This window comes from Candoia aspera, chromosome 6, assembly GCF_035149785.1.
Source record: "Candoia aspera isolate rCanAsp1 chromosome 6, rCanAsp1.hap2, whole genome shotgun sequence".
In the NCBI taxonomy this organism is placed as follows: Eukaryota; Metazoa; Chordata; class Lepidosauria; order Squamata; family Boidae; genus Candoia; species Candoia aspera.
Genome location: NC_086158.1, coordinates 47,769,968 through 47,784,200, shown reverse-complemented (window position 1 = coordinate 47,784,200; position 14,233 = coordinate 47,769,968). Strand labels below are relative to the sequence as shown.

General features: G+C 39.3%; 1 protein-coding gene across 1 annotated transcript in view; it reads right to left on the bottom strand.

Moving 5' to 3' along the window:
- The window catches only part of FBXW4 (F-box and WD repeat domain containing 4), a 108,315-nt gene that overhangs the window by 85,550 nt on the left and 8,532 nt on the right, over positions 1-14,233 (bottom strand). Inside the window, exons 2-3 of the mRNA XM_063307067.1 lie at positions 2,824-2,919; positions 32-217 (exon numbers count right to left, since the gene is read on the bottom strand). Of these exons, the coding sequence (XP_063163137.1) occupies positions 32-217; positions 2,824-2,919 (282 nt within the window). The remainder of the gene's footprint in view (positions 1-31; positions 218-2,823; positions 2,920-14,233) is intronic.

Here is a 14,233-nt window from a genome sequence, read left to right as displayed (position 1 = left end):
CCTCCCTATTTCTCTTCAACAAAGAACTTACCCTCCTCCACTGATAATATGGCCATTATCAATTACAAAACGGCACACGTCCTCCTGGTGACCAGAGAAAACTGTCTGAGGATACCATACCAAACTGGCATCTTTAGGATGGAGCCAATAAAGATGGATGTCTTCTGCTTGGGATAGGTAGAGGTAGTCACCATCTAGCTGCATCCAGGGCATTAAACTGGAGGGGAAAATATTTTGAATAGAAATCAGCCAATTTCCAATTGGTAATGGTTTCATGGGCTATTTATTCATATCTAATGCATAAATCTGCTATATAAAAGTCAATGCAAACATAGTATATATCATATTTGTAATCTCTTGTGCAACTTATAGATCTCTAAATGCATTTTCTCTCTAAAAATATATATCCAGAAATCATTTCATAACATTTGGTAAAGTCCAACATCTGAAGGAGACCTAATGTTCAGTCTACATATTAGTCTGGTTCCTTCAGTTGGAAGATCCTTGGGCATGAACAGGAAGTGAAATCATAAAATCAGTTTGATTTCAAATGCAAGTGAAATGAAATCCTAAATTAGAACTCTATAGTTTTAGAACTTCAAATTTCTCAATTTTTAAAAAATTCATGCTTTATTTTGTATTAATCCTAACCTAATAAACTCAAATTAAAAAGAAGCCTTCTTTATAGGAATGCATTCATGCTTCTATTTTGCAGACTTAAAACAAAATATTGGTAAATTGGGTAGGCAGGGGAGAATGTACCCTTCCATACAAAAGATGTGAAAACAAGCACAAAAAACTACACCAGAAAAAATATTGTGACAGGAAAACCTTCTATAAAATGGTAGACTTTGCAAAAAAAATGAACAACAAAGTGGTTTATTAGAGGAAGTGGAAAGTAATCTAAAAAAATAAATAAATAAAATACCAACCTAACAAGTCACAAATTGGTCCTGGCTAAGTTTAATCATTCCTTTCTAAAATATATAGGTCTCATAAATTAAGACCATTCATAACATTTAATGGTGTATATCTACTTTATTTAATAGCAAGGGAATCTCATTAACATTATATAAAATTCTTATACTAAGCATGACCAGTTTCTCTTGAAAGTATTAATAAAACTTTGTGAAGATTATTTGGGATTTGAACTCGATGAAGTTCACTGCTCTCTTTATAGTACAGAATTTCTTTTCAATCAATTTCAACAAATTACTAAGAATTGACTATGAAGATAATTCATAAGCAGCACTACAATCCATTAAAACTGAACCATATAAATTCTAAATTCTAATTTTTCCAGAGTGTTTTGGCAAGGTTATACACAAAATGGTATATATTATTGCCTTTTCTGGCAGTGGTCAGTTATCCAGTCCTTTTGGTTGAAAGTTTTGAAAGAAATTGGTAAAATCAGTCAACAGTGTTTTATAAAAAGTCTGCTGTTGTTCATTGCCAATATTTCCTATGCTATATAATCTAATGAAATTTAAGAAATTGCTTCAATTCTTGGTGTTAACTGCCAGCTTTGTTATCACAAAACACCATAAACTAAAATGCTTCCTTTGTCCGATCAGGGACATTTAAAATATTGGAAATTGCTCCAGCAAAAAAAAATTACAACACTACCAAAAGCTTGAGGAAAAATGGTAATGAAGAATACATTTACCAATTTAAGTTAGTCACTCTAATGTTTGCATTAAGATCATGTGAATACACAGACACACAAATACACAGACACACACATATACAGACACACAGTATGCCCTATATGTGTTTAAAGCTGAATAACCATTAAATGGCAAATGGGATTCTTTCAAGCCCCAAAACACATTCATACAAAAGAAAACCTAATTTACAGGTAATACCTATTTTCAGTGGAAACAGAAAATATTGTCCAGACTGATTTGTCTTATTGTTTGTGGCAAAATTTGTTATTACCTGAAATTCAGGTCTGAAATTCAGATCCAGTAGGTCTGTCTGTTAAACAGAAGTCTGCTAAACCAAGGTCCATTAAATCAAGATATGTACATGTGTATTTATTTATTTGAGTCTCAGTACAAGGCATATCAATTAGTGTGTGTGTGTGTGTGTATTTCACACACAATTTTTCTTGCTTTTGGGTATGCCATTGTTCTATTTTTCTTTTTAATTCTGTATTTTTTTTACTGTTTGTCTTTTTGTTTTGCAAAAAAACCCTGTTTCTTAAATGAGGCAGTCATGTGGGATGGATGGATGACAACTCATTTCTAAGAATATCACAGATAATCTCCAATAGATACTTCAGCATTAATATACTAGCTAAAGGGAAAATATTTAATTTTCCAAGAAACAATATATGGTTCCTTAAGTGCTGAGGCATCAATGTCCTCATAACATAAATTCCAATTCAAAGAATGTGGTTGAAGTTTTTCCTAAACAAAATGGCCAATAACTGTATATTTGTTGTACTGGAAAACATATTATGTGGAAAAGTCCTTACCCCTCTTGGACCAAGGAGTAATGACAGGGAGGCTATTTTCTCACCAGATTTTAGTCAACCCTATTTAAACCAGTAATCCACCACTTTGTTCATTTAAGTAACAGGAGAAAGATAACATAAAACTCAACTACTACTACTACATAAAACTGAGAGTAAGAATTTATTGGGAACTGGAATATTAAAAGAATGTTAGTGATACAAGCTAGTAGAGCCTTACAATAAGCAATCACAAAATGTCCAAATTCAATGTAACAGCCCAACAGAGACCAAAAATAGAATGAACTCCAAAGAAAGGTAACTCTAGCTGTAGATAGTAGGGTGAGGAAAGAAAAGGAATCACTTGCTTGCGTTTCCATCTGAGGAGTGGAATTCTTCGACAGCGTCCAAGCCTCCAATTTTGAGAAACTTTGACCCTTTCCTTCACTGAGACCCCAGCCACTCTGCAGGAAGAAAAGACAATGTAACGTCAGGGCCAGGTAGGACTCCATGAAAATTATGGTATGACCACAAAGAACTGGTGATTTTATTACTGTTCCAGTTTTCAAAGGAAAAGGGAAACAGAATTAGCTAGTCAATGTAATCCACTTCATAGCAATAGAATATACTTGCAGTCCTAGTACACAAGCAACTACACTCCTTAAAATCTTCCAGGTAGAAAGCTTCTAGCGCATTACACTGACCATATATATTTCCAACAATTTGGCAGTCTTTGATATATGCATGTTATTATTTTCCACCCTTTCAGAGGATGTGAATGAACAGTGTTTCTTCCCATAGTTATCATATGCTTTTGATATTCTGATGCATAATTTTAGGAGCCTGGTATCTATCTTTGTTTAAAATTACTTTAAATACGAATTTGTCTTATTGCTGCATAAATATTGTTATGATGGTTCTACAAATCCTGTGTTTTTTGGAGTGGGGAGGGGGAAGGGTCAGTTTAATAAACTGGCTATTAAACTGGCCAGCTTCTTTTTCTGGTCAATATTAAACTCGGACCCTTTTTTTCCTGGTCACTTTCTCATTCCTTTTTTCCAAGTCATCGCTTACAGTTTATTTCCATTTCAAAGCATGTGGTTTACAATGAATCCTCATGCAGAGGAATAAAGTCATAAGTAAAGCTCAAAGCTAAAAACTAGTCCAATGCAGACAGAGCAAGTGGTACCTGCCCAAAACAATACAGAGGGTAGGAAACAAGTATTACATTTTTAAATTATGAAGGAACAAGATCAGTCACAGACCAAGGTTTTGTTTAACTAACACTATCAAGAGGTCAGAGTCTAAATTTAGTACCTGTTGGATTGACAAAGTAAAGAATGTGTATCCCTTAAATCTTCTGCATGAAATAAAACTATTTTTAAAGGCATATATAACAGTGGGAGAAGCAAACTTCAGAAATGCTTTTATCATGGCCTTGTGCCTTTCATCACCGAGCTCTTGAGCACCAACTCCTCAAATGCATGGCAAGTTACAGAACTAGAGTTATTGTAGCTGTTTATTATTAACACAAATTTGGAAGGATTTTGTTCTCATGGAGCTACAAAGGTGAGTTCAGGCTAATTAGCTAGTGTCAACTTCAATAGTCTAGCTTATGCAGGTGTTACTGCATGTTCCATCCTTCATTACCCTTACTTCACCCTTTCCTCTCCCCTTATTCTGGTCATCCTTATTGTTAAATTTTGGCCTGCAAATTACTTGTAACAAAGAGTTATTTCTTCTTTATCCAATAATGCTTATTTATTGGCATATGTTGGTCCACTGAAGAATATGTTGACATTCAAGGCTTTGCTTGTACATTTATTTATTTATTTATTTATTTATTTATTTAATCAATCAATCAATCAATCAATCAATCAATCAAACAAACAAATTTATCACCGCCCACCTCCCACAAGGGACTCTGGGTGGTTTACAGTAAAACATAAATAAGATAAATATAAAACTATAAAATACTATAATACATAATAAAATAAATATATTAAGAACCCAATGGCTAAAAGTTCTCTGTGATTCGCAAGCAGAGCAGGGTGCTTCTAAGAGACTAGCCATCCCTAGGAATGACTACTTTCCCTCCCGCCCCAGGCATGATGACAGAACCAGGTCTTTAGTTGTTTCCTAAAGTCCAGGAGGGAGAGAGCCAATCTCACTTCTGGGGAAAGGATATTCCAAAGGGCAGGGGCTGTTGCTGAGAAGGCCCACCTCCTGGACCCCGCCAGATGGAGTTCTCTTACAGACGGGGTCCTTAGTGTAATGGTTGCCTATTCTAAAACACCATCAGACTCTAAGTTGGAATTCAAAAATATCTGATTTATTAAAGAACAGCATGTAGGATCACAAAGAAAGCTGAGAATGATAAAAGCGCGCCAAATTCAAACTAAAAACCCTAGGTGAAAATGAAATCCCTCCCGCTTAGAATCTTCCCAAGTCCACAATCCCAGGTGCTCCTAACGGTTTCTGATGGTCTGCGGGAAAAGTCCTCGAGCAGATAAAATAACCCAAACACATTCCATTGTACTGATTTCACATACAGAGCTTGGTACAAGGTCTCACAGCAGCTCCCTCCCAAACAGAAACGTGCGTCAGTGCCATGGCATGTGAAACGTTACGATGTATAAACTACATTGAATCAGTGAACATGACACTTAGCATGCCCTCTCTGCATGACCAGGTGGGACGGGTTGATATTATAGGGATGAGACGGTCCCTTAGGTAACCTGGACCCGTGCCATGTAGGGCTTTAAAGGTGATAACCAACACCTTGAATTGGACCCGGAAGCATACTGGCAACCAATACAGCTTGCGGAGCAAAGGGCTGACATGTGCTGATCTTGGAATACCTAAGATCGCCTGCGCGGCTACATTTTGCACCAGCTGTAGCTTCCGGATACTCTTCAAGGGTAGCTGCATGTAGAATGCATTGCAGTAGTCTATATGGGAGATAACCAGGGCATGAGTGACTGTCTGAAGGGCCTCTCACTCCAGGAAAGGGCATAACTGGCGCACAACCCGAAGTTCCGTAAAGGCCCTCCTAGCCACGACTGCCACCTGCTCTTCAAGCAGGAGCTGTGAGTCCAGGAGGACCCGCAAGTTACGCACCAGGTCTGTCTGGGGCAGTGCAACCTCATCCAGAATTAAGGATGACAATTTCCCAGAAATCGAGGAGCCATTAATCCACAGCCACTCAGTCTTCCCCGCTTTCAGCTGCAACCTGTTGTCCCCCATCCAGGCCCCCACAGCCCCCAGGCACTCGGAAAGGGTGGTCACGGCATCACTTATTTCACCGGGATGGAGATGTATAATTGGGTATCATCTGCATATTGATGATACCTCACCCCGTAGTGATAGATGATCTCACCCAGTGGTTTCATGTAGATATTAAAAAGGAGTGGAGAGAGTACCGAATCCTGCGGCACCCCACAAAGTAGGGACCGCAGGCTGGATCTCTCGCTCCCTATCAACACCGACTGGGACCAACCCTGGAGGAAGGAGGTGAACCAGCGTAGAACCATGCTGCCCACCCCCAACTCCCTAAGTCGGTCCACAAGGATACCATGGTCGATGGTATCAAAAGCCACTGAGAGGTCAAGAAGAGCAAGGATAGATGCACTGCCTCCATCCCACTCCTGCCAGAGGTCATCCATAAGTGTGACCAATGCCGTTTCTGTCCCATAACCGGGCCTGAAACCTGACTGAAAGGGGTCTAGATAATCTGCTTCCTCCAGGATCCTCTGGAGCTGTAAAGCCACCACTTTCTCAACCACCTTCCCCAGAAAGGGAAGGTGGGAGACTGGGAGAAAATTGTCCAGTATAGTAGGGTCCAGCGATTGTTTCTTGAGGAGGGGGCGCACCAGCGCTTCCTTAAAGGCTGCTGGGAACACTCCCTCTCTCAAGGATGTATTTACCATCGCCTGGACCCAGCCACATGTCACCTCCTGGGCTGCTTTCACCAGCCAGGAGGGACATGGATCTAATTGGCAAGTGGTAGCATTTACAGTCCAGAGGATCCTGTCCAATTCCTCAGGTTCAACAGGATCGAACTGGTCCCAGATAACCTGGTAAGATTCCCTGGGTATCTCTTCCAACTCTGTCTCACGCTCGGAGTCCAACTCGGCCCAGATCCAATACATACTTTTCACTATCATTCCAAATATTCTCTTCCAGTAACTCAACCAAAATTCTCAGATTTTCCATAATACAGTAGATCTGGAGAGGTGGGAGTGTCTATACCATTAGATGTAACTTTAGAATCTTTAAAGGTAAGCCTAGCAAAAGTAACATTAATCTAGGCCAATTCTATACATCTGCATGCAACATTTTTGTACAAATTTTGATACAAAAATCTATTTTCCATTAAACACTTATGGTCTAGTTTTACCCTTCAAAACAAGGCCACGATAGCAAACAACAATGGCTAAGTCTGATACTTACTTTTTCAAGGCCACTACTCTTGCTTCCCAAGGCCATTACAAAGCACAAGACAAAATGTAAGGCATTTAAAGCTCAACAAAATGTGTGTGTGCTAAAGGAATCTATCCCTATCTATCACAAGAGTTACTTTAAAAAAGAGAGATACATAGCATCTTGCTGTGAGATTATCTTTCATTCTTCATTATACTGGAAATTCAAGACTATCACAGAAGAAGTCATAGAAGTATATAAATAAGTAAATAAGTAGGAGTGGAAACATGAACTAGGTTCTGCTGCCAAATAAACAAACAAAAAGGCTGCAATTGGAGATTTTCTAGCAATCCATCCATCAAACATGACGGTGAACTGAAGATCTCCGACTTCCCATTAGCTGTGAGGGATAACAAAGAAAAAGCTCTTTTCATGCATCACTGGACAGACCTCAAAAATCATGAATAATACATTTAAAACAATAGAAACACACACACAAAGTGCTGCTTTTAAACTGTTTTCTTTTGGTGTCCCAACAAACTGTGTTAGAATTAAAGGGACATTTAGCATTGTTTACTGGGTAGTGCTAAGTTTTAGACAACTTAAACCATTATACTGATTTTACAACATAATTTTTTAAACACGCCAATTCAAAACAGTAAAAGTTGCCTGTTAATTTTCATGGGTTTGGGAAATTTTATGTATCATCTCAAATTTGTTTATTTTAACAATTATCCCATTTTCACTGTGTTGAGAATTTGTTTGACATAAAATAAGTGGCATTTGTTATGCAATAATATTCATATCCTATGTTCAATTGGGCTTAATCCCTAGTAAGTGTATTTAGGATTTGTGTCAGCACATGTGCGTGTGTTTGGCTTGCTTTGTTAAATCAGATGATAATTGAAAGATTTTTATTATTACTAAAGGATGAATTGGGATGTTCTAATGACTAAGGATTTCATTGAGAATTCAGTTAATATTTGTAACTATGAAACATGAAAGACGTCTAAACTACACAGTAGAAGAAATACAGTTATCCTTCTTACCTATTCCTCTTTTCCCAAGGACTACTATTGTTTCAAAAATGACAAAGTGCTCCAAAGAGGGGAAAAAATCCCCCTTTAAACAAAGATCTCTTGTGGCTATTAATGTATGGGAGAATGTGTAACCTGGCCCTGAGGCCTGGCCAAACCAGTATTCCCAGCTCTTTGCCCACTGCCTGTGGCTCAATTATTCTTACTCTTCAGTTCGACTCCCTTTTCCGGCACTTTGTCACCATTATAATTTGACTGCATTCCTCTGCATGTGATCAACTTTAAACAAAACATACAGATTTCATCTTGGTCGCAGAGACACCAGAGAATCAGTTCAAAGATATTATTCAACACTGAAGTTACTTTATTTTACATGACTATTTATATCTTGCCCTTCAACTATATGCTTCATGACCAAGCAATACCCAAATAATACAAATATATAAAAAAAAGAGATTATGTCATATAAGGTAATTTGGAAAAAGGGCAGGAAAAATAAAAAAAAGTTCTTTGCCTGGTGTCAAAATAAGATGACTATAGGAGATCTTGCCTGGGGAGACCACTGTAGGGTTAGCATTGAAATGGTTATTTCTCTATGTGGCAAAGGTAGAAAAGAACCTCCAGTTATGATTTTAGGCAGTCCCTTAGTTACACCTGACCCAAGCCATGAAAGATTTTAAATGTCAATACTAGCACACTGAATTGAGCCCTGAATTTGTTTGTTGTTGTTTATTCGTTTAGTCGCTTCCGACTCTTCGTGACTTCATGGACCAGCCCACGCCAGAGCTTCCTGTCGGTCGTCAACATCCCCAGCTCCCCCAGGGACGAGTCCGTCACCTCTAGAATATCATCCATCCATCTTGCCCTTGGTCGGCCCCTCTTCCTTTTGCCTTCCACTCTCCCTAGCATCAGCATCTTCTCCAGGGTGTCCTGTCTTCTCATTATGTGGCCAAAGTATTTCAGTTTTGCCTTTAATATCATTCCCTCAAGTGAGCAGTCTGGCTTTATTTCCTGGAGGATGGACTGGTTGGATCTTCTTGCAGTCCAAGGCACTCTCAGAATTTTCCTCCAACACCACAGTTCAAAAGCATCGATCTTCCTTCGCTCAGCCTTCCTTATGGTCCAGCTCTCGCAGCCATATGTTACTACAGGGAACACCATTGCTTTAACTATGCGGGCCTTTGTTGTCAGTGTGATGTCTCTGCTCTTAACTATTTTATCGAGATTTGTCATTGCTCTTCTCCCAAGGATTAAGCGTCTTCTGATTTCCTGACTGCAGTCAGCATCTGCAGTAATCTTTGCACCTAGGAATACAAAGTCTTTCACTGCTTCTACATTTTCTCCCTCTATTTGCCAGTTATCAATCAAGCTGGTTGCCATAATCTTGGTTTTTTTGAGGTTTAGCTGCAAGCCAGCTTTTGCACTTTCTTCTTTCACCTTCATCATAAGGCTCCTCAGTTCCTCTTCACTTTCAGCCATCAAAGTGGTATCATCTGCATATCTGAGATTGTTAATGTTTCTTCCAGAGATTTTAACTCCAGCCTTGGATTCCTCAAGACCAGCTTGTCTCATGATGTGTTCTGCATACAAGTTGAATAGGTAGGGTGAGAGTATACAGCCCTGCCGTACTCCTTTCCCAATCTTAAACCAGTCCGTTGTTCCGTGGTCTGTTCTTACTGTTGCTACTTGGTCGTTATACAGATTCTTCAGGAGGCATACAAGATGACTTGGTATCCCCATACCACTAAGAACTTGCCACAATTTGTTATGGTCCACACAGTCAAAGGCTTTAGAATAGTCAATAAAACAGAAATAGATGTTTTTCTGAAACTCCCTGGCTTTTTCCATTATCCAGCGGATATTGGCAATTTGGTCTCTAGTTCCTCTGCCTTTTCTAAACCCAGCTTGTGCATCTGGCAATTCTCGCTCCATGAACTGCTGAAGTCTACCTTGCAGGATCTTGAGCATTACCTTACTGGCATGTGAAATGAGTGCCACTGTTCGATAGTTTGAACATTCTTTAGTGTTTCCCTTTTTTGGTATGGGGATATAAGTTGATTTTTTCCAGTCTGATGGCCATTCTTGTGTTTTCCAAATTTGCTGGCATATAGCATGCATTACCTTGACAGCATCATCTTGCAAGATTTTGAACAGTTCAGCTGGGATGCCGTCTTCTCCTGCTGCCTTGTTATTAGCAATGCTTCTTAAGGCCCACTCAACCTCACTCTTCAGGATGTCTGGCTCTAGCTCACTGACCACACCGTCAAAGCTATCCCCGATATTGTTATCCTTCCTATACAGGTCTTCTGTATATTCTTGCCACCTTTTCTTGATCTCTTCTTCTTCTGTTAGGTCCTTGCCATCTTTGTTTTTGATCATACCCATTTTTGCCTGGAATTTACCTCCAATGTTTCTAATTTTCTGGAAGAGGTCTCTTGTCCTTCCTATTCTATTGTCTTCTTCCACTTCCGCGCATTGCTTGTTTAAAAATAATTCCTTATCTCTTCTGGCTAACCTCTGGAATTTTGCATTTAATTGGGCATATCTCCCCCTATCGCTGTTGCCTTTTGCTTTCCTTCTTTCTTGGGCTACTTCTAGTGTCTCAGCAGACAGCCATTTTGCCTTCTTGGTTTTCTCTTTCTTTGGGATGTATTTTGTTGCCGCCTCCTGAACAATGCTGCCAACTTCTGTCCAGAGTTCTTCCGGGACCCTATCTACTAAGTCCAGTCCCTTAAATCTATTCTTCACCTCCACTGCATATTCCTGAGGAATATTCGTGAGCTCATATCTAGCTGATCTGTGGGTCTTCCCTAATCTCTTTAGTCTGATCCTAAATTGTGCAAGAAGAAGTTCATGGTCTGAACTACAGTCAGCTCCAGGCCTAGTTTTTACCGACTGTACAGATGTCCGCCACCTTTGGCTGCAAAGGATGTAATCAATCTGATTTCGGTGTTGTCCATCTGGTGAAGTCCATGTGTAAAGCCGTCTCTTAGGTTGTTGGAAGAGAGTGTTTGTTATGCAGAGTGAATTGTCTTGGCAAAATTCTATCAGCCTATGTCCTGCTTCGTTTTGTTCTCCCAGGCCATGCTTACCTGTAATTCGAGGTGTCATTTGACTGCCCACCTTAGCATTCCAGTCTCCTGTGATGAAAATAACATCTCTTTTAGGCGTGTTGTCCAGTAGGTGCTGCAGATCCTCATAGAACTGCTCTACTTCAGCTTCTTCAGCATTTGTGGTTGGGGCGTATATTTGGATCACTGTGATGTTAGATGGCTTGCCCTGAATTCGAATTGAGATCATTCTGTCGTTTTTGGGGTTGTATCCAAGCACTGCTTTAGCCACTTTACTATTAATTATGAAGGCTACTCCATTTCTTCTGTGGTCCTCTTGTCCACAGTAGTAGATCTGGTGGTCATTTGATGTGAAGTGGCCCATTCCAGTCCATTTCAGTTCACTGACGCCCAGAATGTCTATCTTTAATCTTGACATCTCACCAATAACTACATCCAATTTGCCCTGGCTCATAGATCTTACATTCCAGGTTCCAATGGTGTGTTGATCCTTAGAACATCGGATTCGCCGTTCACCACCAGCACCGTCGGCCGCTAACCGTCCTTTCGGCTTTGAGCTAGCTGCGTCATCACGACTGGGGCTAGTTGAGCTCATCCTCTGTTCCTCCCCAGTAGCATTTTGACCATCTTCCGACCTGGGGGTCTCATCTTCCGATGGTATACCGACATATCTCTGGTTGTACTGATCCATTTAGTTTTCACGGCAAGAATACTGGGGTGGGTTGCCATTACCTTCCCCAGGGATCGCATTTAGTCTGACCTCTCTGTCATGACCTTCCCGTCTTGGGTGGCCCTTCACGGTTTAGCTCATGGCATCATTGAGGTGCTCAAGCTCCAGCACCACGACAAGGTAACGATCCTTTGCGGAGTGAGCCCTGAATTAACCAATGCTATATGCTCAAAGCAAGCATTCCCGCTGAGCAGTCTGACAGTTGTATTTTGAGATTTTACCTTCAGAAGGCAATCTCTTAGTCCAATCTAGAAGTTACGACAGCATGGAGTAAAATAGTGGCTATCATAGCAGTATATACTAGTAAATGTATATTAAACATTAAACCGCCCAGAGGCCTCCGACAGGAGGAGATGGGCGGGGATAAATTAGATAGATAGATAGATAGATAGACAGACAGACAGACAGACAGACAGACAGACAGACAGACAGATAAATGTCAGAAGTTCATGGTGGGAATGGCAATTTATTGATTGATTGATTGATTATCCCGCCTTTATTATCTTTATAAATAACTCAAGGTGGTGAACATACCTAACGCTCCTTCCTCCTCCTATTTTCCCCACAACAGCAACCCTGTGAGGTGAGTTGGGCGGAGAGAGAGTGGCTGGCCTAAGGTCATCCAGCCAGCTTTCGTGCAGGACTAGAACTCATAGACTCCTGTTTCTAGCCCATTGGCTTGACCACTAGACCAAACTGGCTCTATAATATATTTCTCCCTAAGAATGCTCATGAGCTTAAAAATTGAGGATTTAAGGATAAGGCTCAGATAGGTAACTTACTTTCACTGAAGATGTGAAATAAGCTCTTATAATGATGAAGATCAGCTCCTAAGAATGTAGCAATCAACCATATTATGTTAACTATTCTGCATTTCTTTCTCCTCCCCTTGTATTTTAAACAACTTTTTCCCACCCGTTTTTGAGTCTTGCATGTTGAGAACACTTCAACATGCAAAACTTCTTCAAGCAGCATCTGAACACCTACCAGTGGAAGCTCGTCTGAATATTAGCTTACATTGTCTCTGTCATATACTGTCTGTACTACTAACCCTTTTTTTTTTTATCCATTCAATTGTGTCTGATTCTTGGAGACTGCCTGGACAAGTCCTTGCAGTTTTCTTGGCAGGTTTTCATAAGTGGTTTGCCACTGCCTTCGTCCTAGGGCTGAGAATAAGTGACTGGCCCAAGGTCACCCAGCTGGCTTTGTACGTAAGGTGGGACTAGAACTCATGGTCTCCTGGTTTCTAGTCTGATGCCTTAACCACTACACCAAACTGGCTCTCACTAACCCAATAATTTACATTTATTTATAGTCTATATTTACTTCAGGATCACATCAGGATGCTTATAGGAACAGGACTATACTTGAACCAGATATGCCTACAATACCCTGAGACATCATACTAACCCTATTAGGAAAAGGTAGGAGTTTTTCTTATCTATCATTTATCCTGTCATTCTAAAGGGCTCTCTGGTCTGATAAATTTCAATGTTCAACATTATTTCTTTGCATTTATCATCGAAATCCACATGTTTAAGCAAAATAATCAGAGATCTCAAACTGACAGAACTTAGACAACAAGGGCAATTAGGTGACGCAACAGATGAATACAAGATTTAATTTTAAAGAGTCGCTGGGAGACAGGCAGCATATAAATTTTATGAATAAACTTTTCTTTCTTTTCATATTAGAGATTTCTTGTGGTAAGATCTGAAGCAGCAAACCATATGTAGGAATGAACACCAACCTTGTTTATAATTTAAAATTTTCCCTTAATTTATTCACTTACTATAATGCCATCAATATATTATGTTAATGCTGTGTTAACTACATATATATGGTATGTTATCTATGTGTATATAATCTGCATAATCTAGACAATACACTTATAGTTACAATCTACATCTTACAATTACAAATTACTCATTTTGCTATTGTGTTAAATTAGTCTCTTGGAAGGCTTCTGAAATAAGCCTTAAAAGATTACAGAGGATCTCCTTTTATCTGCCATATGCGCAAGCCAGTCACAACATAAGAACATTCTGAAAGTATCTTCCCAATCATATCTTTAATTCATAATTTTTGTGCTAAATCTTACCATATTGTTATTTTAAAGAAACCTTGGAATAATTAAAGGTTCTGCAAGAGTCCATGGATAACACTAAAGTGCATCCTATACATACTCACAATTATATACACACAGGGGTAACATAAGTCAGACCCCACAGACAATTTATTATATAAATTACATTAAATATTTGAAATGGTTGCTATTTTCTTCTAAACACTTTCATACTTGTTTGACGCATCCCCTTTGAATATTCCTAAGTACAGTAACATTTCCTCTGGGAAAAAAAATTAATAAAATATATTGTGATTGGTCTATGGGACCCTGTATATAAATCTGAAAACTGCATAACTGCTTGAGATATACCTAGCTGGAAGCAAATTATATTTCCAAACAAATATGGTTAGTGTCAGGGTGTTTGTCAGAACCAAGCTTGCCTCTGACTCC